This window comes from Canis lupus, chromosome 25 (genome assembly GCF_003254725.2).
Source record: "Canis lupus dingo isolate Sandy chromosome 25, ASM325472v2, whole genome shotgun sequence".
In the NCBI taxonomy this organism is placed as follows: Eukaryota; Metazoa; Chordata; class Mammalia; order Carnivora; family Canidae; genus Canis; species Canis lupus.
Genome location: NC_064267.1, coordinates 39,959,575 through 39,985,797, shown reverse-complemented (window position 1 = coordinate 39,985,797; position 26,223 = coordinate 39,959,575). Strand labels below are relative to the sequence as shown.

At 50.2% G+C, this 26,223-nt stretch overlaps 1 protein-coding gene across 1 annotated transcript in view; it reads left to right on the top strand.

Moving 5' to 3' along the window:
• The window catches only part of COL4A4 (collagen type IV alpha 4 chain), a 126,012-nt gene extending 102,300 nt beyond the window's left edge, over nucleotides 1-23,712 (top strand). Inside the window, 10 exon segments of the mRNA XM_025463268.3 lie at nucleotides 142-270; nucleotides 367-480; nucleotides 1,484-1,639; nucleotides 3,911-4,018; nucleotides 5,095-5,103; nucleotides 8,609-8,734; nucleotides 14,114-14,230; nucleotides 15,982-16,170; nucleotides 17,667-17,953; nucleotides 18,385-23,712. Of these exon segments, the coding sequence (XP_025319053.3) occupies nucleotides 142-270; nucleotides 367-480; nucleotides 1,484-1,639; nucleotides 3,911-4,018; nucleotides 5,095-5,103; nucleotides 8,609-8,734; nucleotides 14,114-14,230; nucleotides 15,982-16,170; nucleotides 17,667-17,953; nucleotides 18,385-18,648 (1,499 nt within the window). The 3' untranslated portion in view covers nucleotides 18,649-23,712.
• The last annotated feature ends 2,511 nt before the right edge of the window (nucleotides 23,713-26,223 follow it).

The following is a 26,223-nucleotide window of genomic DNA, read 5'->3' as shown; positions in this document are numbered from 1 at the left end:
GCCCCACCGCTGCAGCAGGTGGTTGGTCTCAGCACAACCGGCTGTGTCCCCGTCACCCTGTTTGGAGGCAGTTTTTCTCCAGGAGCCACAACAGGGACCAAGAGGGAGAAGACCCGGACTAATGCTGTTTCCCTCATCAAGGTTTGCACGAAGTGGGCCCACCCGGTCCAGTGGGCGTACCTGGGCTGAAAGGGGAGCCGGGAGACCCTGGGAGCCCAGGAATTTCTCCCCCAGGCCTTTCTGGAGAAAGAGGCCCCCCCGGCCCCCCAGGTAAGAAGCGGCATGCTCTGCCCTTCTCTCAATAAAAACCTAAATCAAAACCTTGCAAATGGGACGAGGCTGACAGCTGACCGTGTCCCTCCTCAGGGAGACCTGGAGCCCCTGGTCCTGCAGGTGCCACAGGAAGAGCTGCTGAAGGTCACGTTCCTGACCCAGGTCCACCCGGAGATGTGGGTCCTCCTGGCCCCGATGGTCCGAGAGGTATGGGACAATCCCGGCAGGGGGTGGTGGAGGCTTTCCGTGCAGGTCCCCAGCTCTGGAGGGACGTAGGACCAGATGGAGCCAGAGCTGAAGGCCCTTAGCAGCGCCGTCAACGCGGCAGGTGGCCGAGGTGGGGGTGCGGGCGGCGGGCTGTTCCCGGCCGGGGCGGCTCTGTGCACCTCCTCCCTGGGGACACAGGTGGCCCTCGGCAGGGCCTGCATCGTGGCAGCAGGACCTCTGGGTCCCGGGCACCTGCCACCCGAGCTGCCGCCGCCAGCGGCGGGCCTGGCACTCGCAGCACAGAGGTCCCCAGGGGCTGCTCGCAGGACACGCCGTCCCTCCGGGCGCAGGACAGGGACAGAGTGGGCGCCGACTGGGCCAGGGGGGCACCCAGGGGATCACGGAGGGCGGCCCCAGGCCCCCAACCACAGCTCCCTCGCAGGCCCACCCCAACTGCCTTAAGTCTTCAGGCCGATCATCAGGGTGGGCTCAAGTATTATGCGATTCTATTTTTGGCTGAGAAAAATTAAAACGCTCCCAAATACCCTAGGCGGTATGAGAAGCTGAGGGGGCACAGAATTCGGGCTCACCTCGTGGGTGTAGACGCCTGTTTTCAAATAGAGTTGAACGTTTAATCGAGTGAATATATTCCTCTTCCGTCACCAGATTTTCTCCAAAGCCTTTCATCTATGTGTCAGTTCGCCCGTCTGTCCTTCTGTCCGTCCATCCATGCGTCCTTCTACCCGATATTAAGGCAGTGGGATGACAATGCAAAGAGAAGCCACTTGTCTAACGGTTACTAACAGGCCACTTACGCCACCGCCCAGCTCGGGCTCCGCGAGACAGTCTCTGTTGCACTCCCGACACCGCGGGCTTTGTCGTTCTTCTAATTCCCTTCATCTCTCGCTTGCATTCAGTTCCTTTCCTTAAGAAGCTCTCAGGCGGCCAGCTGTCACGTTGGTCTTTGACTGAAAGAAGCTTTTTGCCTCCTCCCCGCGGTCAGGAGCGCCCGGGCCCCCAGGCCCCCCTGGGAGCGTTGACCTTCTGAGAGGGGAACCAGGAGACTGTGGGCCGCCGGGGCCTCCAGGTCCCCCGGGCCCACCCGGCCCTCCAGGACACCAAGGCTTCCCAGGATGCGATGGAAAAGACGGCCAGAAAGGTAGGAACGCAGGTCGTTTCTCAAGTCGGGCATGAAGACCCTTGCTGTCCCTCCGTTCGGGGCCTGGGCTTCTGCACCAGCACCGGGGAGCCCTCCTTTCCGATGGACAGAGTCCCTGCATCCCAAAGTGCATTCCCTGACTCTCCCAGAGTCCGAAGGCTCGGGTGACGGTTGGACATGTAAGGGGAAGAAACACAAGTTCATCCTCAGCCCCCACTGAAACACACTTGATGGTCTAAAGACCCGAGCTGAACAACAGAAATAGAACACGAGCTACCCACGCAACGAAAAGGCGTGGTAGCCTCATGCTAAAAAAGTAAACAGAGGGATCCCTGGGTGGCTCAGTGGTTTAGCGCCTGCCTTCAGCCCAGGATGTGACCCTGGAGACCCGGGATCGAGTCCCACATCAGGCTCCCTGCCTGGAGCCTGCTTCTCCCTCTGCCTCTCTCTCTCTGCCTCTCTCTCTCTCTCTCGAATAAATAAATAAAATCTTAAAAAAAAAAAAAGTAAAGAGAAATAAGTGAAATGAACTCCGATATTTCCTTCGACATAATATATTCAAGTGTTGCCACTTTGGCATATTGTCGTTGATATAAACTGTCAGTTATGCAACAATCAGGGCCGTTTGTACAAACCTGGTTTCTCTCCCAGGTAAGACATCGTCCTCCCCAGCTTTGAAGTCTGGTGCGTGTTTCATTATTTACAGGACAGCCCAGTTTGCACGTGCCAATTTCAAGGGTTCAGGAGCCACATGTGGTTAGTGGCTGCCGTACTGGACAGTTCCGTTCGAGACGGTTGATCTTGTCTTTTTATATTCGTGAGACAGTCTCCATTATTGAATCCCCCCACTTTTTAAAGCTGAAATGTTTTTTAAGTCATTTTTTAAAAATCTAATTTGCTGATACTTAACTGTTAGTTCTTGGTCACCAGGATTTCAGAGAGTTATTCATTTCATAGCACTTTTTCTTGTCGAAAAGGGACCAAGAATGGTTTTCCATTTTAATTCCCTTATGTCATAGATAAGGAAGCTGGATACCAGAGAAGCAACTGTCAAAGTCTGCCCAATAACTGGCTCCCTGCCTAACTTCTGAACCAAATAGGAAATAAAGCAAAAGATTAGGGCAAAATGAAGGCCAAAATCACCACAAGGCTGTCGTGACTAAGTGCAAATGGCATCCCTGTAATGGTGCAGTACGCAACCTGCACAACAGTACACAACAACCCTCTTCAACTTCATTAGCAATGAAATCAATTTCAGAGAATGTGGCTTATATCTGCAGGTATGTGGGCTTCCAGTTCCTAAACCCCAGAACTGGACAGACACACTAGCATGCTAGGCACCAAAAGGAAGGAGGAGGCTAGCTGAACAACCTTGTTCCTTTTCCAAATAAGACACTCCTTCTTCCCAGTTGCTACTCTAGAGAATGAACCGCCACCTGGAAATATTCTTTAGGATTGGGAAAACAGGATGCAGTGTAAGTAACAGTGACCAACAAAAGGATATACAAAGACTTAGAAGTACTGATGAAACCATAAAGCGTGCTGCTTAACTCCCATTCCAGGGGGCGTATGGTCCAAAGAGTATTTAACTTCAGCTTACCTTTTCAGACTTAGTGGGAAATACTTAATCTATTCCACAAACACTTATTAGGCCCCTACGGGATTCTAACGGTGAGCAGGTTTAAACAGGGTCCCCACTCTTACTCGGCATAGTTTCATGGGGGGAGGACAGACATTCACACCAAAGGATCCAGGGATAGAAACCGAGGCAGGTGCTTCAAGTAGGGGACACTCTTCTATGATAGCATGATAAGAGCAGGTGGGATTGGGATGGGGTCCCAGAGGGGGCTTCCCCCGAGGAAGGTGAGGCTGGCTGGGCTCTCTCCAGAATGAGGCCCTGCTGGGCACCGAAGAAGAGAAGGGACACTGTGAGTAAGGCCCTGAGCTGCTGGCCTTCCTGGTTTTCCCTTCACTTCTGGTCCTCTGTCTCTAGAGAAAGTTCAGGATGACAGGGCTTTTCATTCTACTTTGGTCTTATCTCCGTCATGAAACCAATTCCCTTCGTCCTTTTGACAACACTTGTGTTTCCTTCAGCCAGAGGCAGCTCCTCACAGCTTTGCAGAGAAAAGTGAGAGACTCATCCGGATTCTCAGGCTGACTGTGCCCTGAATTTTGTTGGAGTGAATCTCTGGGTTCAGTCCATCAGACTGTTCTTAGCTTGATGCTGCCTCATTCCAGGGCCCCGTCTTTACATCTTTATGTTCCTTTTAGGACCAATAGGATTCTCGGGGCTGCAGGGGCCTCAGGGACTTCCTGGGCTCCCTGGGGAGAAGGGTCTGCTGGGCATTCCAGGCCGGCGAGGGCACCCCGGTCCTCCAGGTAAGCTCCTCACGCCTAATGATCTCCCCCAGCAGCCTGCAGACAGCCTTCTTTTCGGTATTGACCCTGTGGGTCAACTGGAAGCTCATAATTATTCCGAAATTGCCTGCGACTTCGAAGGAGTTAAGCTATATTTATTTCAGACCTCAAGACACAATCTGATGTTTGGTAAACTAATATTTATTATTAGAACGAGTGGGTCTGCAAATTAGGAGTTGATTTTACATACAAGATTTCCGAGGTAAATGAATCTGTGTCCCCTCACACGAGAGGCAAAGAGTGATTCGATCACTGTATGTGAGGACCCTATTCATTTCTGTCCCTGAACTCCTGCTGATTTTCCTGGATATTTTTTTAAACTTCTTCTGTGAAGTACAGTAGTTCCTACGAAGACGGACAGGCTATTCAGTGTCAGCTCAGCATCGAACACGTTTTCATCAGAGGGTCAAAGTAAGCCAGGGAGGAGTTGGAAGGGCAAACAGACATGCGTATTTGAGACTCACAGAAGTAATATCTCTTGAGATCCTAAATCCACAGCACGGTGATGTGGTGTCCGTTCAGAGTATTTTGCAATCTCCTAAATTAGCACCGTGGTCCGAAGAATAAATAGATTGCACTGGTTTATGATGGATCGGAGAACTACATGAGCAAGAGCTTATTCTTGGATTCATCTCCTATTTCCTCTCTGGGCATAACCTATAAAACTTGGCTAAATAATATGAAACTTTCAGAAGCCTGCCAATGAACAGAATTTCTCTATATGTTGAATTAGGGCATATTTGCTGTACGAAATCAACTGAAATTTTGTATCATGCAAGAGAGCTTCATGTCACGTTTTTCTGGATGTGCAAGCTCTATTACTAAAGCCGAGCTGTTCTTGTCAGTGACATGGATGGGGACTTAGTTATGTAAATAAGATGCCATCCTTCTGCTCATCATTGATGCCATCCTCAAAGTATTATGTATAATTCTCGAATAACCGATTTTGCTTTTGCCCTAACTGACAAATTTAAAATCTCTTTCCACCGTCTGAAAATCGTCGCGTGGCTTCATTTTCCGACTTTGGATCTCTCCAGGTTCCAGAGGTAAGCACTGCAATAAAATTAGTAATTTCCTCTAAAATCTGGCTTCTACTTATTTCTGTGCTGGCCTTTTTCACTGTACTTGTGAGTTATGCTTTGTTACGTTTTCATAGATGGGGCGCTGTAATTATATGAGGCTTCAGTGCCTTGGCTTCCTCATTACAGATACAGTAACCCCATATTAGAGCATCCTAAAGCCAAGTCTCATTATAGGTTGTCAGGACAGAGTAGACACTCAGCTTACATAATTTCAATTCAGGCCCAGAGCGTGAGTGCTTTCTCTGTCAAATGCTGCAGAGCATACCAGTGTTAAGTTTCTTTTATACATTCTGCGATATAAATACATAGAACGTCCCTAAAATAAGTAGTATCAACAACATGAAAAGATAGGTCCTTCACACCCAGTAAGGGGCTGTGACAAGGTTTTCCCATAATACCGAAGTCCATTTTCAAAGAGCAAATTTCCTTGTGTGTTACAATGAAAATGCTATTCTTCTTTTCAACTAAGTGTTCGCTTGCCCCTCCACAATGCCAAGCAACATATTATTTTGTGTCTGGGGTTTTCAAAGAGAGTGAAAAGAGTTTCTTAAAAGAAGAAAAGCGGCACAGTGAGCGCACGCATTTGTTCTTTCCAGGCATCTCTTATTAATCCTAATGAAAATTTACCTTGGGGCTCCTGGGTGGCTCCCTCAGTGGTCAGGTAAGCATCTGCCTCCAGTTCCGGTCATGATCTTGGGGCCCTGAGATCGAGTCCGGGATCGGGCTCCCTCCTCAGCGGGGAGTCTGCGTCTTCCTCTCCCTCTGCCTGCTGCTCACCCTGCTTGTGCTCTCTTGCTCTCTCTCTGTTGAATAAATAAATAAAATCTTAAAAAGGAAAAAGAAAATGTGCCCTGAATGCAGGAGCTTACACAAGAGACACTTTCACCGCTTCCGTTCAGCTTCTGGTTTAGTAAGAAGTAAAGAAAAGCAATATCAGAGTTTAAAAAGAATCTGCTATTTTAAATGTTTGTGTTTAAAAATCACAGCTTCAGAAAAAAAAAAGAAATAAAAATCACAGCTTCATATATAATGTTTCCACTTCCATCCTTTTAGTGTCTCTCTGTGTCTGTTTATGTATAAACTCATTTGAAGATAACTTAGGATCCTAAATAGGAAGCACTCACTGGGCAAATGCCCACCCCTCTCCCACACCATTCCCTTACCTGCTTCCTTCATTCCCCCAGAATTCACAAGATTGCTCAGGGAAAATACAAAATATTCATATTCATCTCCCTCAAGTCACTCAGAGTGCAACAGCCACCTTTTACATTAAACTGTATGTACTGTAAAGATACACCCAACTCAGTGTTGGATGCGGTTTCATACAGTATTTTATAAGAGATTAAATTCCAAACAGCTGACAAGGGCTCAAGTCTGTCTAGGGTTGTTGTTTTTTTTTTTTTTTTAAGATTTATATATTTATTTATTTATTTATTTATTTATTTATTTATTTATTTATGTATTTATGTATGTGTTTATTTATTTGAGAGAGTGAGAGAGAGCATGAGCTGGGGAAGGGGCAGAAAGAGAGGGAAAGAGAGAGATCCTCAAGCAGGCTCCCCACTGAACGTGGAGCCGGACGTGGGACTTGATCCCAGGACCCCAAGATCATGACCTGAGCTGAAATCAAGAGCTGGACACTTACCCACCTGAACCACCCAGGTGCCCCAGGTTCAAGTCCGTTCTGCGCAGACACATTAACTACTGTGTAGCCTGTGTTGCCACGACGGCCTACATTTCCTACAGTTTTCTTGCTGCCTAATCACTGCTGTTCCTAAACTTATTTTGCACATTTGTATGAATTTTAAGAAAACCACAACTGATAAGCAGTGTGTTTTTAAAATATGATGTGTCTCTTGGAATTCGTCACAGGGACGTGAAGAGTTCTGTGAGGCAGTGTGGTGTCCTGGTGAAGGGCACAGATTTGGAGCCGGGCCCCTACTGGATTTTAACCTAGATTCTGCCTAAGGTTCTCTGTGAGACCTTAGATATGTCACTTATTTACCTGAGCCTGGGTTTTCTTACCTGTAATACTCCAGTAATAGCAGCACACACACACGGGCTTGTTGGGAGTCTTTAATCGTAGAGCACTTAGCACGGGGCCTGGGACGTGATGAGGCATTCATTAAGTGTTGGCTGTTATCATTATTGGTTAGTGTTATTATGATTTCTTTGCTCTTGTGGAATATTTGCAGGGGGCCTGAATGGAGCTTTAGGAAAAAATATCTTAAAGATGTGAACGCAACCAAGAAGGAAAAACATGCAAACCTTTAGAGCAGTGATCATGCTCCAAGTGAGATCCCCAGATGGGCCCCATTAGCCTCACCCGGCAACTTGTTAGACGTGCAGATGTCAGGGTCTACCCCAGATCTATGTGCTCAGAAGCTCTGGGCTCTGACCAGCTGGCCAGATGATTCTGATGTGCTAAAGTCAGAACCGCAGCTTCTTAGCGCTGAGCGATGGTGAAGCTCTGGCTGACACTGGAGCCTTCTGGGGAGTTCTAAAAATTCCCCATGTCAAGGTCCCAGCCCCGGAAATTCCTATTTAACAAGCTTAGGTGGGATCCCAGCACCAAACCAGTTCTCTCTCTCTCTTTTTTTTTTTTTTAAGATTTTATTTATTTATTCATGAAAGACACACACACACACACACACACACACAGAGAGAAAGAGAGAAAGAGAGAAGCAGAGACATAGGCAGAGGGAGAAGCAGGCTCCATGCAGGGAGCCTGATGTAGGACTCGATCCCGGGACCCCAGGATCATGCCCTGGGCCAAAGGCAGGCACTAAACCACTGAGCCAACCAGGGATCCCTAGCACCAGTTCTTTTGAAAACCTCCGAGGGTGGGCTTATTGTATAACCAAGCTTGAGGGCACTGCCCATGCCACGGGCTCCCCAGTTGGATCACTACTTGTGGGGCAGGACCCCACAATCAGTAGGTTCAGAGAGTTCCCTGGAGAGTTCCAACCAGCATGCACTCAGGGTTGAAGGTTGCTGCTTGGAACCTTGAAATTCTGTCTCCACGAGTCACAGATGCTGTGGAAGCCCAAGTGGCCGAAATGTAGAACATAAGACTGGAGACACATGACGTTGAGTGTAGGATCCCCGCAGGTTGTCCTCCCGCTCCTACCTGTGGCTGACTCCCAGTTGAAAGTGGCCCAAAGATCAGAAATCCAGTGGAGGTCACCAAACGACTGCTGCCTCAAGCAACCTTCACTATTCCGTCCTTCTTTGGCTTTTTCTGAGATCCCATTCATTCGGTCAGCCGTGTATTTAACAAAATGCTTTCTGGAAGCTTTTCACGTGCCCCCACAGTGAACAACAGTCCCACTTGCATGGAACTTATTTGGACTGTTGAGCATTCTTTGATTCTCTGGTGTAGTGTCAGAAGCCTGTCCACCTTGAGAATGCGGAAGGAGCGTGTTTGTACGATTTGGGTCCATCACACAAGCAGTGATTCCAATTTCAGGTGAACCAGGGCCTCCTGCAGATGTGGATTCGTGCCCCCGCATCCCCGGGCTTCCTGGGGTACCAGGCCCAAGAGGACCAGAAGGAGCCATGGGGGTCCCTGGAAGGAGAGGGCCCCCAGGACCAGGTACGAGGAGGCTGGCACCAGTTGTTCATATGCTTCTGGAGTGAAGATCTCGGGGTCTTGCTTTGTAGTCTTTACCCTGGAGCCTAAGCAGCTCGTGAGTATGGGGCAGTGTAAGCTCCTCCCACTTATACATTTTCTACATTTACCCAAAGGTTTGATCATGTCCTAACTGGGTCAGCACAAGCCTGCTATTTTTATGCTGAATTCCTACTTGAATCTTTCATACTTGGGCAGCTTTGAGGCATGAGGTTTTGAAGCCTCTTACACAACAAAGTAGTTGCTCTATTAATAGTCACTAATAGCTGTCCACTTGATTTTGAATTACAAACACTTGAATTGGGGCTTCGTGGAACAGAAGCAGCCCAGGAGAAGAGGGAAGGGAGTGTATCGCTTGGAGGAGGGAGAGAGAAAAGGGGGAAAGGACCTTTCTAAATTATGGCCAGGACCGGAGTGTTCATTTGATTGATTCGAGCATTGCTCATGGTCAGGGTACCAGGATCCTTATTTAAATCCTGAAACCAAACTGTCCCTTTAGAAACTGTCTTCCAAATCCTTTATTTTCTCTTCACAAATCCCCACCCAACTGGTCTTTTACAAAGAGATTAGGGAGTCCGGGCTGGTCAGCTAGAGATCACTGATCTCTTCAGACCAATAGGCAGTGCCCATGATTCTAGACACCCTCTGTGCAAATTACCCTATTTTCTTTCCTCTTTTCCCACTGCCCAGGTGTAGCTTTGGCCCTTTTTTGGTTCAGGGCCAAAGGAATTGGAAATAGAACTTGAGTTTTGCACCACCCATTTTTTTGTGTGTGTGTTTCCCCAAAGCCAAAAAACAGCCCAAAAGGTATCCCCTCTGCTAGAGTCTTAGTAGTTCTGGGGTAGTGTCCAGAACAGCTCTGGAGCCTCCCTCGGATTGATATGGGGTTTTTGTTTTGTTTGTATTTACTGCACTGCATCTGTGTTTATGCACTAAGATAATTGGGTGTCATTGGAGCAACTTCCTTTAACCCTGCGGGCGAGCTTAGTTCTTTGGCACACACTGCATGGACAGAGCTCTCCCATCCGTCAGAATAACTCATCACTCAACCTACTTCTTAAACCAACCCCCCTGTTGTGTATTTGTTTGCAGTTGAGGGCTGGGACCTCCCCCCGCTGTAACACACACTCCGTTAAAAAAATCAACTTTCAAATAGAAGATACGGCCGGTAATGGGGTTCTGCAAATTTATTTCAATAAATACTTCCAGATCCTCTGCACTCTTTCAAAAGTGCGGTAGTAGGTATGGTAGGCGACACAAATGTGAATAAGATGTGTTTTAACCCCCACCCCTGTGCCTCACAGCCTCATGGCAGGAATAGCTGATAGAACATAAGTAGCTCAAAATAATGGAAGATCATGATTTCTGTTTTTGTGGAGTTTCTGGCAAAGGCCTGACGACGGTGGGACAAGGAGAGGGGAACTTCAATGTCAAGGGGTGCAGGACTGGACTGCTGGGACCCAGGCAAGAGCTGGCCTTTGCACAGAGCCTTGAAGGAGAGAGAGGGCTTTGAGGAACCAGAACTGTCCAGTGGGGAGATGGCCGGGGCGTGGGTGGGGGAGGTTGGCCTAAGAGCCTGGTTACTCACTAGACACATCCTTGCTACTCAAAGTGTGAGTTAGACCTACCAAGTTAGAATCTGCATTTTACAAGGATCCCCAGAATATTTGTGTGTGTGTGTGTGTGTGTGTGTGTGTGTATTCAAGTTTGAGAAACCCTAACCATATTATATGAGTCCTGTCTTTGGAAGACTCAGCTAAGAGTGACACCATCCTTGGTGACTCAATCCTAACTGTAGGTTAGAATCACCTGGAGGGGCTAGAAAGAATAGTGATGCCTGGGCCTCCTCCCAGACCAACAGAATGCAGAGAGAGGGAGAGCTCGAGTATCCGTGTTTTGAAAAGCTCCCCAGATGAGTCTAGTGGACAACCCGGATTGAGATCCACTGCTGCCCCCCCAATAGCAGCTGAGACTAGTTGGGCAGTCAGGCTCACCCACGATGGTGGCTTTGGAAAACAAAGAAAGCAATTGGGAATAAAAAAACCAAATGGGCAAATAGTTGGCTTGGGCACATACAAGATTCTCTCTTATAGATTGTGAGCTTGTGAAGGAGAAGTGACAGTCCCCCTGGGCCCAGGTGTGATCACCTGTCAGCTCTGGTTCTGCCCGACTCAGGGTCAGATGGGCTCATCTGTTTGCAGGTGGCCTCAGAAGGGTCTTCTCTGGCTTCCTGTGCCCTCTCCTTATTGGCGTCACTGAGTTTTCCTGCTGGCAGTGGGGACACCTGGGGTCACTGTTGTGCCACAAAGTGTGACTGTTAGTCAAAAAAAAAAGGACACAGCCCTTCCCGTAGAGTGCCCCCCATTCTTCCCATGGTCTCCCAGCAGGACTGTGTTGCTCCATGGCTCAGCTCCTCCAGAGCTCCTTCCTGCCCCACTCCCCAGTACCCACGCTCGAGCCAAGCCAGTGTTCCCATCTGGGTCCCTCTTCCCTGATACAGGCCTCCAGCTCTTGTTATCAAGGACCTCTTTGCCTGCAATATATTCTTTGGCCCCCTTGCCCTGCCTGTTTCTGCTGGCCTCCCTGGACACATCGGCCACACTGTCTAATTTCTAAAAGGTGACAAGTCTCCTCTGAGGGTCTAAAGTGGCCTAGCCCTGCCTGATTGGGTCACCCGCAGGGCATGTTGCTCGTCATCTGTCCTTTTCTGAAGGCAGTTCTTTCAGCACGGTTTGGGGGCTGTATATGGCACCCCCAAGCTTGGTCGCAAAGGATTAGCTGCCACCAGAAAGAACCACCTCCACTTAAAATGACATTGTTGGTTTTTTCTTGGCTTCCCTTCCACAACCTCTTTCATTGCTAAGCTGATTTTGTAATCAGGTGCCGCAGCTGAGATCTGTCCAGAAAAAAAACAAAAAACAAAACACACAAAAAACCACCCAAAGTTCTGGCTCTTTCCTGCGCAGTATGAGTGGGTAACAGCCACCCTAAATGTAACTGTGTCTCTTAAGTGTCCTCCACCATGGAAGGCCTAATGTTTTTCTGCTCACACGTCTCTTTGATCTACAACTTTTCCTTCCTGGGCAGGGGTGGGGGGTGACTCCAAGGCTGGGGCTTCCTGGGATGAACACAGGGGTTGTTTCCATATTGGTTTGAACTGTTGCCGCCTAATGGACCTCCCCACACCCTGTGAGAGTGTCTTTAATCTCCAAGTCAACATGTGATGCTCTCAGAGGCGGTAAGCCGTCAGGCACAGGAGGTGCAGTCATGGTCCTTAAAACAAGTTTCAAGTAGAGAACCAAGTAGAGTCCACACAGTGAAGGGCTCCGAGCCCACAGCTCGGTTAACAGGGGCCTTCCTTCCTCTGTCTGGAAATGGCCTGACAATATCTCCAAAGGGAACAAAGCCTATATCCTAACATCTGGTGGTGGGGGGGGTGGGGGTGCCCTTTCCCTAGATCGACAGTGATCTCGCCGCCCGATGATATTTTCAGGAAGATGCCTGCTGCCTTTTCAGTGATTGGCCCGTTTGGTGGCTTGTCAGCACTTGGGCAGCCTTTTCCAGAATAGCACAGTGGCCACATGTTGCAATCATCTCGTTGGGGGGTAGGTGGGGGGAGATAAAAGAATGCTCTGAGCTCACCATCCAGGCCCTGTGTTCCTTCCAAAGCAACTGATGTTCTCTTTGAAGCTGGTGGCGAGGGACGGGCCAGGCAGCGCACAGCCGCCCCACCCGGAAAGAGGTCTCGGCCCAGTTACTGGAAAGGAGAGGCCATCCCTCGCCCAGACGGGAGAGGCAGAGGCCTCCTTTCTCACTTACTGAATGATAACCGTGTGCGCAACACAGTCCAGGAATTGCCTGACAGTCCAAGAGAATTTGTTTAAAACCCCCAAGTGCAATGACAGCACCCCGAGAGCCCGGAATACTGGGAAGCCCCCCGCTAGCTCGCCCAGCATGGGAAGGGGAGGCGAGGGTCCGGGGCTGGCTGTGGGGACAGAAGCAGGAGGTTGGCATGGGACACCCTAAGGCAGGCGAGATTAGATCAGAATTTCAAAAGCAGTGAGATTTGGAGGGGCAGGTATTTCAAATGGCTATGAGAGGGGGGTCCTGTGTGAGACAGGAAATCGAGGGGGGCAGCCATCTGATCACCCGAGTGTGGCAGTCCCCTCTGTCTCTCCCCCTGCAGGTGGCTCTCCCCTCCTTGGAAGAACGAGTTCAAGAGTGAAAAAGTCTTTAAGTCATTTAAGTCTTTAAGTCATTAAGTCTCTCCGACTTAATGGTTGGCTTTGGGGTAATTCATGGGAGAGGGAGAGGGAGAGGGAGAGAGAGAGAGAGAGAGAGAGAGAGAAAGGAAAGGAAGGGAGGGAGGGAGGGAGGGAGGGAGGGAGGAAGGAAAGGAGGAAAGAAGGAAGGAAAGGAAATGAAAGGAAAGGAAAGGAAAGAAGAAAGGAAAGGAAAGGGAAAGGGAAAGGGAGGAAACAAGTAGACACTAGAACCCTGGGGGCTCGTCGTCAGGTAACCCAGGCTGATGGCAATGCGCTCCTCCCCAGACAAGGACCGTGTCTGGTACCCACGAAAGGAGATGGTGGCTCATGAGTTGATGCCTTGCACAAAAGTAACCAAACACCTAAAGAGCCGGTGTGACGGCTGCCAAGCCCCACGTCTACGTCCTCCTGGGGGCGCACCTGAGTGCCGCAGCTCATCCCGAAGCAGGGCCCGGTGGCCCATGGCACAGCCTTGACCCCTGGGGTCCCCAACAGTCACCTTCCCGAGCCTCAGTCTCCCCACTGGTAGGCAGATGACAGCGACGGTCACGTCGAGAAGCCCCGGCTGGTTAATCCCCGCACAGGCTGGTACCTCCCGCCTCCTAAAGCCTCAGTATTTTTAAAGAACCGCTGCTCTTACATCGCTCTAAATTTAACTTGATCTCCCGACTGAATCCTCTGAAATTTTACTTAGTCCTCCACTCGGCTTTCTAAAAAAAAAAAAAAAAAAAAAAAAAATCGTTACTAAGGACAATCTTAATTGTAGAAGTCATCATCTATGTTCAATGTTTTTTTAAAAAAGTCAAACATACCAGAATATGAGGCGACGTGAAGGGCCCCCCCCCACCATCCCCCCAGCCCGGCTCCACATGGTGGCCGTGGCCACGATGGCTTAGTCCTGGGGCCCGTGGCTCGGGCTCAGGGTCTAACTCCCCCGCCCGGTACCTGGGACAGCGACACGCGCTATCGGGGTGCAGCCCCACCAGGGAGCCCGGGCCGCGCCAGGTACACGGGCCGGGGAGGGGGGCTCGCAGGTGTCATACGCGGTGTCACCCCTCCATCCTGATCTCTCTCGCAGGGTGCAAAGGAGAGCCAGGACTGGAGGGCAGGAGGGGCGAGGCCGGCCTCCCAGGACCTCCGGGGCCTCCCGGAAGCACAGGGGACGCAGGAGAAGCCGGTTGCCCCGGAGCACCAGGTAACAAGTGTCCAGCTTCTCTTCGTTTCCTTGACACCACAGATCTGGGAACTGTGTGCAGGACCCCGGCCCCTCAAGTGGCTTGCCCAGCTGATCCTATTAAATGCATTTGCCTTAGGTTTGGGCTCACCAGGTGTTAGGGAGGCAGAGGCCCCCCAACCCCCTGCACTGATCCGCAGCCCCAGTAACGAGGAGTCTAGGCCTACCCCCCCCCCCCCCCCCCGCCATTTAGTAGTTTCCCAGACTGCTGTTCGTGATCATAAAAGGCTCGGCTGTTTCAGCTGGGCAAGCCTGGTCGTGCAGGCGATGGCCCCTGAGGGCCGTGCTGAGGATGGGGTGGCGGGGGGTTCTCGCCTTCCACCGCCGGCCCAGTCGCTCGGCCTGTTTTCTGGGTTCACATCATCTTATCGCACAACTGTTGATGCATTTGTATAGGATACAAGGCCCCTTCTTAGGGAAAAAATTGGGGATTGGCACTGGGCGAGGAGAGGGACAAGGCATTCCAGAAGAGTCGTTTGAAATATAACGTGCACCCAGGCAATATGCCGGGAGCTGGGGACCCAAAGAGCCCCCAGGCACCGTCTCATCTTCGAGAGGATCTCCCAGGTGGGCGACAAGAAGGAGTGAAGGGGGTGGTGAGGTCTGTAACGAGAGGGCGCCTACGCCTCCTCTTCAGCCAGTTGCGGTGTGCAGTGAGGCTCGGCGCTGCCCACGCTCTGCTTCCCAAGCCCAGGCCCCCCGCCCGTGCCACCTTGACAGGTCACACCAAGCACGTGAGCAGGCCCCACCCGGCGCCCAGGCCCGCACTCTAACCTCTGCTTTGCAGTATAGATGGGGAGAGCCTGCCCCTCTTCCAGAAGTGAGGTTAAAAAAAAAAAAAAGAACAAAACCACCTTTTGGTCTCACCTTTGCTCTTGGCACTTGGAAGTAGCCACTGGCCTCCTTCAGCCGGTCAACCCCTTAGAGATGCCAGGGAGACGGGCCCCGCTCGCCTTGCGATGAGCTCTTCGCTTCCCACCTGCCAGCAAGAATGTAGGACCAGGCCTCCCTCCCCGCTCCCAGCCTCCTAAAAGAAGGTGCTAGTTGTGCATGGGACCCCCCCGTCCCCTGCATCTCCGAGATGGGCCAGAGGCCGAGAGAAGTCTGCGAGGTGTAAGGAAGACCCGCTTGGGCGACCCCCTTCTCGGATGAGCAGGCTCCCGGTCCAGTCCCAGGTGTCACCACAGGGGTGACACCAGCCCATCCTTTTTTTACTTCCTAACACATTTCATGGTTTGTCATTTCTCTCGTTCAGATAGGATGTAAACTTTAGGAGGGCAGGGATTTTTGCTCGCTGTTTGGTTTGTAGTTTCAAGGGTTTATTTAAATCCCAGTTGGTTAAAAAAATAATAAAATTAATAAGTTCTGGTTGGTTAACATGCAGTATAGTATTAGTTTCAAGAGTAGAATTGACATGTCACCCCGGGCTCATCCCAACGAGTGCCCTCCTTAATCCCCATCACCCCCATCCACCTCCCCTCTGGCATCTATTTTTATGCTCACTCACTCTGACCGCCAGGAAGATGCTCAGAATAAACACTTGCTGCTGAGTTATCTGTATACACTGTGGTTGTATCAGGGGGTGCTCCAGGGATGGGCCGTGGGGTGCTCCTCCTCTCTGGCTCCCTGAGTGCTCAGAATGGAGGTGCTCAGAAGTGTTTGTTGAAACAACCCCCCCTAACCTGCCTTCATTTTTTTCTTTATATCTCCAGGGCCCCCCGGGCCCATTGGGGACCCTGGGCCCAGAGGGTTTGGGCCTGGATACCTCAGTGGCTTCCTCCTGGTTCTCCACAGTCAGACGGATGGGGAGCCCACCTGCCCCGCGGGCATGCCCAGGCTCTGGACGGGCTACAGTCTGTTATACCTGGAAGGACAGGAGAAGGCCCACAATCAGGACCTTGGTATGTTGGAGCACGTGGTCACCATGTCCCTCGCTTAGGAGTACAACTTTTGGGTTAATTTTACAGATTCATCAACATTTTAAGTGACCACCCCTCTCCGGTGGGTTTTTTTTTTCTTTTGAAACAACCCTGCTAATTCCCAGTGAAATTCCTTGAAACCTGTGACCCCGTGGGGCACCAGAGCTGCTCGTTCTGGCTACCGTAGTTCTCACCTGGCTACTTACTCCTTTTTTTTTTTTTTTTTTTTTTACAAAAATACTTCTTTCTCAGTAAATCAAATGTAACGCATGTATAAAATGTAGCTTCTGGTGCCAGGCTCGATCCCACGACCCTGAGATCGTGACCTGAGCTGAAACCAAGAGTCTGATGCTTAATGACTGAGCCACTCAGGTGCCCCACTGGTCCATTTTCAGTAGCAGATCCGTAAGCCGCAGGGCTGGATTTCAAGCCAGGAGTTTACCTACCCAGGTGCTGGCGCCCTGTCTTTCCCAGAGCATGATGGTTGGGTGGTGGGTGCTGGAGGTATCGCTATGGCACCAGGGAGCACTGGTGGAGGAGGAGCCCTGGTACTGCCCACCCTGGGCTATGACCCCCGCTGTTAGCAAGGGTGCTCCAGGAGTGCAGGCCGAGCAGTGGCAGCTACTTACAGCTCGTTCTGCGTTGGGCCTAGCTACAGCCCTTGGCATTAGGGGGGCCTGGGGTGGCAGGGGGGCAGTGGGGGGAGAGAAGTAGTGTTTAATATCTTGTCTCTGTTTACTTTTCTCCTACTCTCCCTTCTGCATCCGGCCTCCTCCCTGCCTGGCCTCTGTTCCATCCGTCGCCTCCCACCCTGGTCTAGCCAGAGCCCACTCATAAAATCTAGGCTCCTTACAAGACGGACGAAGCCCCTAGCCTCTGCTCTGATGTCTCTACAGACACCCTGAGACAGACAGACACACACACAGACATCCCCTCCTGCCTCCCCTCCACCCCCATGGAATGCCTTTGAATTCTTTGTGCTCCTCGCTCCTCCACTCTGGCCCTCTCTTCCTGCTCTGTCTCTTCTGAATAGTCGCTGTCTTCAAACCTGGGCAAATCCTTTTCCTATCTCAGGTCCTAGTGTAAATCATTCTTCCACTTAGCCTCTCTGGAAGTCTCGGTGCTCCCTGGGGCTCGCTCCTAGGGCCAGCCAGGCTGGGTTTTCACTGCCCCGATGGCCCAGCCGTCTCCCCAGCCAGGCCAGGGCATGAGCTTTGTGCGCCCCTCCAGCAGCCGGCCCACTGCTTGGCTCATGAGTGGATGTTGAGTGAACGAGGGAGTGAGGGCTGTGGCCCCAGGCCAGGGAGGTGGCAGGAATGGTCAGGTGCACACCCTGCTTTCACTGACACAGAGGCGGGCCTCGGTGGGGGCCCAGGTACGGTGGGAGGCGTGTCTGTGGGTGGCATATGCAGGAGGGGACCCCGGGCACACCAGGATGGGCTGCTCGTCTGCCACATGGTGTCGTCTTGCCTCCCAAGGTCTGGCAGGGTCTTGCCTTCCCATGTTCAGCACCCTGCCCTTTGCCTACTGCAACATCCACCAAGTGTGCCACTACGCCCGGAGGAACGACCGGTCCTACTGGCTGGCCAGTGCTGCGCCCCTGCCCATGATGCCGCTCTCAGAGGAGGAGATCCGCCCCTACATCAGCCGCTGTGCCGTGTGCGAGGCCCCAGCCCCCGTGGTGGCGCTGCACAGCCAGGACCGGTCCATCCCGCCGTGTCCACGGAGCTGGAGGAGCCTCTGGATCGGGTACTCGTTCCTGATGGTGAGCCCCGTGTGCACCCGCCACCTCGCAACACCCCTTGCTTGCCCCTTCTGTCTGGACTGGCCAGTGATTCCCCCACTCAGCCAGACGGCCAGACAGCTAGAGGACACATGATTGTGAAGACACCTGCACCCCAAACCATAGCCTCTTGAGACGCGGGGCCATTCTTTCCTTCTTATTGCCGATTGGGTTTTTTTATGCTTTTGCTATAGCGTAGAAGTTGGGTTTGCTTCAGTCCTCAGAAGAGGTGGTTTCATTTGTGTGCACGTCTGCGTGTCCGCTACTCCTTTCCTCAGCAGGTCCTAGTTGGTTCTTCCCTGGGTAATTTCAGGAAAACAGTAAAGTTAGGCCCAGGCCTCCACGTGGCACTGACTGGGTCTGGGGAAGTCTGCACCTGTCTGCGCCCTAACTCTGTCCCGTTGTCCTGGCAGCACACAGGGGCTGGAGACCAAGGAGGAGGGCAGGCCCTCATGTCCCCCGGCAGCTGTCTGGAAGATTTCCGAGCCGCACCGTTCCTCGAATGCCAAGGCCGACAGGGAACTTGCCACTTTTTTGCAAATGAGTATAGCTTCTGGCTGACGACGGTGAGGCCTGACTTGCAGTTTTCCTCGGCACCATCACCAGACACCTTGAAAGAAAGCCAGGCCCAGCGCCAGAGAATCAGCAGGTGCCAGGTCTGCATGAAGTATGGCTAGGGAACCCACAACTCACCAACATGTCTCCAGGAGAAACTTCCTCGGGGGCCCCAGGAGCCCCGGCTGTGCTAAGAGATTAATGGTGCTCATTTCAGACTCCAGTTTCAGCGGTCCCTTATGTTTCCATGTGGCTATTCCCGCCATCCCGTCATTCCTCCCTCTGTTTGGGACAGATTAAGGAAATGCTCCCCTATGGATTTGTTTGGACCTACCAACCTAGATGAAGCCCAGATATTCTTATGTTTTGGAGGATGATGGAAGAGCTGGTTTTATTTAAAATTACGCTAATTTCACAGGAAGGCAAAGAGATGATAAAGGCCAGGTTACAAATTATATTACCGAAAACTTCCCTCATTGGGTAACAGCACGTCAAGCAATTGAAGTCAATTACTCTGTGATACGTTGGGCTTCTGGATGGGTTTTGCAGGAAAAAAATAAATAGGCCAACAAATGAAACTAGAGAGTAGAGATTTCCAACATCTCAGAGTGATTCCCTCTGTAATCTGTTTCCCCGTGCACTTTAAATAATTGTAAAGCTGTGACCCAAGGAGAGGTAGAAGAAGACCCACACCGCCAGCCTTAACAGTTCATTTCGAAGCAGAATGAATCATTATGCCAGGAAGGACCACAGTTGCTGAATTCGGGAGATGTTACATTAGCATAGACACATCACAGATGAACATAAAACATGTTGTCTTCTGCCTTTTTTTCAGAGAATGGAAGGGCCTACTTTGGCAACCCTTTTGAAAACTAGCATTTATGGGGGGAAAATATATTCAATAAGGGATTAAGAGCCTAAGAGCTGTTAATGAATATTGAGGCAGTGATTCACAAAAAAATTGACTCCCCGTTGCAGTGAACTTCCAAGCAGACAGCACTTCCCCAGTCGGGGTCCAGCCAGCCTTCGGTGTGTGCGCACTAATGGGACTGAAGCCACATGGGGCTTCTCAGGCGCGTGCAGCTCACACAAAGCCTCCTGCCCCTTCCCCAGGAGCACCTGCAGAGCTGCCTCGAAGCCCACCCAGGGACGCTTTTCCCCCAAAACATAATGGCATTTTATACAGGGAAGTGACAGCGTTATCATTACGCACTTGGGAGAAAATTAAGGGCCGGCTTAATTAAACCTGGGTAAGAGGAGTCATAAGTCATGGTCACCCCACCAAGAGGATATGGTGCTATTTGAAAAGAAACAAAAACAACCTACAGCCTGAATTTTACGTTCCTGTTCCTGTTTTTTTTACAGAAGCATCTTGTTTTGCCAATTTTAAAACCATTCTTTTTTTTTTTTTTTGTCAGTATTCTACTAAGGCAGCAGTTTGACGCTTGGCATTAATATATTCTATAAAAGTTTAGAAGATATGCCAATTTATGATGAGTGGTTTTCTGAATAGCAAAGGTATACATTTCCTATTCTGGTAGGGATTCAGGGGCCTCATCCTAAAAATCAGAAAGCTTGTGAGAAATAAATGATGGGAAACCTGCCTTCCTCCTTCAAAAACATGTCATTTTAGAAGAAAAAAAAAACTGAGGAAATGTCTCGTGAGCACGTGACACTCATTTTCGTGCTTAGTTTCAACCCACTTAAAAATAATTGAGGGAAGAAAAACTCAATTAAAATTTTGTTTACAAGAGTTGTTTTCTTTGCCAAACATTGATTAGCAATGAGCTCTTATATGTAGAACGTATTTCAAATGAGTCTTGCTATGGGCTACTCCCGGGATGGCAATTTATTTTAATACTTTCCAGTAAAAAGGAGGGGAAAAAAATGTACACTTTAAGATGAAAGCAGAGTATTTCCTAGTTCGTTTGACCCATATACTGATTATTTTTAATCATACTATGGCATATTTATTAAATATTTTTGAACACCTGAAATTTAAGCCAATTTCAACCTCGTTTATAATTACATTTTCCTGCTTCCCCAGGCTTATTATATGTTGTTACCAAACATCAAACCTTCTAAAATTTCATCTTGTTCATTTGTGAGTTTGGTCTGAGAGCATTTCCTGAGAAGAGATAGGGTGATAAATAGAATGTCAGAGACATACCTTGCTTGCGGAAGTATTTTTTTTTTTAAGATTTTTATTTATTTATTCATGAGAGACACAGAGAGAGAGAGGCGGAGACACAGGCGGAGGGAGAAGCAGGCTCCATGCAGGGAGCCCGACGTGGGACTCGATCCCAGGACCCCAAGATCATGCCCTGAGCCAAAGGCAAGACGCTCACCCTCTGAGCCACCCAGGTGCCCTGAAGTATTTTAAAGACATCAGAATATTATCCTAATAAGCTTGCCAAATACATCTTAAGACACAGGTTGAATTAAGTGGGCGATTTACTCCACGGTGAGCCTGGGATTGTGTTTGAGACTGGTTGTTCAAAATACTGACATTGCAAGAGCCCCTCTCTGAATGCTACACAGTTGTTGCCTTCGGATTTTGAAAAATTATTTTAACTGGTCTAAAGAGCAACACGGTGGAAGAAATGACTCCTTGGGTTAGAAGACTCTGCTCGCCTCACCTGTTTATGTATCAGTGTACTTGGAAATATCCTTTCTGTGTGAAGGATGAGCAAAGCTTTAGGGTGGTTCTAATCCAGGGCTGGTCATGAGCCTTCTCCAACTTTCCTTCCCAGGAGCCCCCTCCCCCACCTCCTGGCTGGAATGCACCTGGATTGTGCAGGGGGTCACAGGGTGGCAGGGGGCCGTCTGTTTCCTCCTGGTCTCTTATTCTCCATGAGTGGAGCCCATCCACGCACCTGTCCAGGTACCCAGCCTCTGTGCTGCGAGTGGTGGGTGGCTCATTCTTTCTCATCTTCCCCAGACCTAAAAACTCAGAGACCCCTTCCTGGGGATCGCTGTATCCGCCCCCCCCACCCTGCCCCCGGCCTCATGGCACCTTTGTCCTTGCCCCATACTCTTGATGGCAAACAGCTCCCACTGGATGCCTCCACTGCCTAACGCCAGTCCTTTCTCCACGAGGCAAACTTGATTTTGTTTTTAGAAATGGGTTAAAAATCATTCAATGACTCCTGAAATCCAAGTGACTTCCCGTGGGGTGACAGGCTGCCAGGCTGCCCGCAGCTCACCTGTACCCTCATCCCAGAGGCATGTCCCAGCTCTGTGACTTGCTCCTCTGCTCTTTCTCCCAGTGATAAGTAAGTTTCTCCCCGCTCAAGTAAGTTTACCTGGGACACTCTGCTCCTTTTGTTAAAAAATATTTTTGTTTGAAAGATGTTATTTATGTGTGAGAGAGGGAGACAGCACAAGCAGAGGGAGCAGCAGAGGGAGAAGGGGAGAAGCAGGCTCCCCCCACTGAGCAGGGAGCCTGACGTGGGGCTCGAGCCCAGGACCCTGAGACCATGACCTGAGCCAAAGGCAGTCCCTTAACAGACTGGGCCACCCAGGTGCCCCCACCTGCTTGTTTAAAGACTGAATGAACTTCTGGGGGAGGGTGTACGAATTTCCCCATGGAGACTTGGAGTCCCTTTCAGTGCTCCCAGTTCGACAACTGGGCTTGGCCGCTCTCAGGCTCCCTCCTCGCTCCTGTGAGGTCTCATCACGCCTCCTCCATGCTCTTGCTAAAATGCAAGCCCCTCGAGGGCAGGGCCATGCTTTGCTCAGCTTTGTACACCCCGTGCCTACGGGGAGCTGAGTGCAATATTGATAGTTGCAATATTGATAGGTTCATTGACAGTTCAGTGAGTATCGTTAGGCGTTAGGTCTGTGCACATAGGGTTCTCGTGGACAAAATGGTAATAGAAACCATTTCTTATTTCAAAACATGTGAAGCTGCCAATGTACCTGCACACCCCGAATCTCCTCTTAACAGTTATTGACAGAAAGCCAATGGATGGTCTTTAACCATCATCGCCCCCTGAAATATAGCTTACTTTTCTAAAACTGAAATTTCAGAAACGATGAGATCCATGAGATTTGGCTGAGAGAAGGCTCCTCACTGAAATGTGACCAGACTCAACTCCTGCTGTAGCCTGTCCTCCCTCCTCATGTAAGAGCTTCCTAGTCAAGATCACGCCGATGAAGTTTGTGTTTATGTGTTTGGTGCTTAGGAAAATAGTCAATGGGACGGTCCATGAAAACTGGATTTTTATCAGATTTTATTTTGAGCCTCTTACAGATTATAATAAAGCAAACCGTTCTGTGTGTTCCGGGGAGTTGCATTAGAGTTGTTTCTATCAACCCACCAAACCGAATTTGGTAATTCTTTACTTTCATTCGGTATGACCGCAAGAATAGTGGGAAAATGTGGGTTTTGGAGTTGGTTGGAATCTGGCTCTGTCACTTTCCAGCGGGGTCACCCGGGGTGAGTTACACCTACTGTCTGAACCTCATTTTCCTCATTTATAAAATGGGACATAACACCTACTCTTACATTGAAAATTGAGTTAGATTATATGTCTAGCATACAGCAGTCATTATGCATTTATTCTGGCCACATCTTTTTACAACAATTTAATATGAAAAAACATTTCTTGATTTTTTTTTTTTTTTTTTGGTCCATAGTAGAATTGTATCATGATTCTTACAGGGCATAGAAATTACTGATTAGAATTATTTATATCTGGCCAATTCATAGTGTCTTTGGGAATGTTATTTTATTTCAATTCTCAAAGTTACTGTAACCTGTCCCCCCCCCCCGCACCCCCACCCCCCCACACACAAATCACAATTTCCTACAGGGACATTATCAGGAAGTTCTGCAGGGAACAAAACAATCGACATTAAAAATCAGTCCTCTGCAATTGTCACTGTTATTATCTGCTAGAGACTCTGCATAATGCATTTTAAACCACCAAGACTGACTGCCACATCCATGTGAAATGCTTGAATTTATGGTGCTTAAATATTTAACGATTCATAGGAGAAAATGTGAGATGTGTCCAATAAATTGCATCCCTTTCTCTAACCTGTGGTTGTAAAGTATAAAGACTTTCAAATGTAACATTTGCAAGATACCTGGTCGGTTATTGACACCTAAATCTTTGTTGTATTACAAGTTATAATATTGTTCATTATATATAAAATTCTGTGATGACCTCCCAAAACAACTCTGTTTTATGTGGTGCATATATTTTCTTTCAAGCCAAAGCAAGTTTGCTTTTTTGATGTGCTTCACTCCTACTGTGGCCCACTTTGGAGCTGGCTTGGTGGAGAGAATGGGTTTCATGGTCAAGGTGTAGACTGGGTGGGAAAGGTGTGGGCAGAGCGTAGAAAGTCCCCCCTTTGAGCCAAAGGACGGGATTCTGAGGCTCTGGGAAGGACTGGCCAGCACACAGTGATGGGGTAGGTGATGGACAAGGAACCAGGTCTCAGGGCCAGACGGTCTGCATCAACCCCTGTTGAGTTGTGTGGGCAGTGGGCAGGGGGCTCAGACCCTGTGGAGCTCCGTTGTCCCATTAATTGAAGGAGAACGACACCATCTGCTTCACCGGGTTGTCCCGAGCATTAAACTTAGAGCTACAACAACAAAGAGAAAGCAATGTAAGGTCCTGTCACTGATAACCATACCAACTGGAAGTTGGGTAGGCATTGGTGGCCAATAGCTTTTCATGGAATTCCTCTTTTGAAGTAGGGGTATTTGGTCCAGGCTTTCACCTGATAGAAAGAACTGTATTCAGCGTTTCTTGAGCACCTACTAAGTGACAGGAACCCTGTCATATGGGCTCCCTCTCAACCTCTCAACTATCCTATTTTACAGACAGGAAGACTGAGGTTTAGGGAGAACGAGGAACTTGCTCCGGGCCACGGTCAGCATCCAGGGGACCGTGAACCCTGGCCTGTCCCTAAGGGCTGCGCTCTTACGGGTGGCTGTACCATCACCTCCCGGAAGCTTCCCCGTTTGTGGGTTGGCTGGTGAAATGGAGGGTCCCAGCGAGGTGTCACTCTGAACTGTTGCTACCGCGGCCCAGGCCCAGGTCTCAGATCCTCAGGCAGCCCTCCCCGCTCGGGTGGACACGGTCCTCAGCCGGCCTCGGAGGGAGGCAGCTGGGGAACCTAGGAGGCCCCCCGTACCTCGGGGGCGCTGCACACTGGTCGGCCTCTGGAGCCCCTCGATGTGCAATCCAGGTCGGGCCCTCAGGAGCGGGACAGAGAAGCATCTGGACGTCCCTCCTTCCCTGGAGGCTCGGGCGCTGCGGCACCAGCCAACGTGGCTGGCTTTGTTCTCCCAACAGCAGGTAGGGCACGATGCCGGGCTTGCATCTTCAATGGGGAAATACCTGGGGGTTAGGATTCTCTTTTTTTTCTTTTTTTAAGATTTTTATTTATTTATTTATTTATTCATGATAGACATAGAGAGAGAGGGGCAGAGACACAGGCAGAGGGAGAAGCAGGCTCCGTGCAGGGAGCTCGATGTGGGACTCGATCCCGGGTCCCCAGGATCACGCCCTGGGCCAAAGGCAGGCGCTAAACCACTGCGCCCCCAGGGATCCCAGGGGGTTTAGGATGCTATCCGCTAACAAGGCAATTCTCAACCAGGCATCAGTTTTGTCTCTTTGGAAAAAGTAAGAACATTTTGAAATGAGTAAAATGTTTTGATCGCAAAGGAGTCCCCCTGCTCTACGATATACACGATGCGCGGGGATAACGAGCCCGTGAGCACGGGTGCCCCCCCCCCCCCCGGGGTTCGGCCCTCACCCTAACAAGGACTAACCAGCACCTTCTACATCTGGAACATCAGGCCGGGCCGTTCCGAGCCTCCCAGCCGGGGCCGCGAGCCGCGTGACCGGGACCCTGTTGGCAGGAGGCGAGGGGCTGCGGCTGCACGAAGCGCTTCGGCTCAGAGGTCTGTGCGGCGGTGCAGGCGCTCGGCCCCAGGCCACCCCGCCGGGGCTGCGGGCGACCGGCTGCTGAGAGCCCGGTCCGAGCCGCGGGGTGCAAACTGGAAACAGGCTCCCTGGTTCTCTGGCAGGATGGTTGTCACAATCCTGGCAGGTAATAGACAATTGTCTTTTTTTTTTTTTTTTTTAGGCTTTATTTGAGAGCAAGCGAGCAAGAGCAGGGGAGGAACAGGAGAGGGACGAGCAGCCTCCACACTGAGCTCGGAGCCCCACAGGGGCTCAGTCTCAGACTCTGAGATCATGACCTGAGCTGAAACCAAGAATCAGACGCTTCACCGACTGAGTCCCCCACATGCCCCTGGTGATCATCTTACAATGCACTTGGCGGCCCCTGGGTGGCTCAGCGGTCGAGCGTCTGCCTTTGGCTCAGGGCGTGATCCCGGGTCCGGGGATCGAGTCCCACATCGGGCTCCCTGCATGGAGCCTGCTTCTCCCTCTGCCTGTGTCTCTGCCTCTCTGTGCGTCTCTCAGGAATAAATAAAAATCCCTTAAAAAATGCATTTGTGCACACTGCAATTGGAGAAGGATTTTGGTGCCTGTAAACTACTTGAGACCAGGTTTTTTTCCCCCCTCTACCTCCAATTCTCATTATTTTTCCCTGGTGATGAGAACCATAAAGACCCATTTTCTTAGCAAATTTCATGTGTATAATACAGTATTATTAACTATAGTCACTGTGCGCTGTATGTTAGATACCGAGGAGTCATTCGTCTTATAACT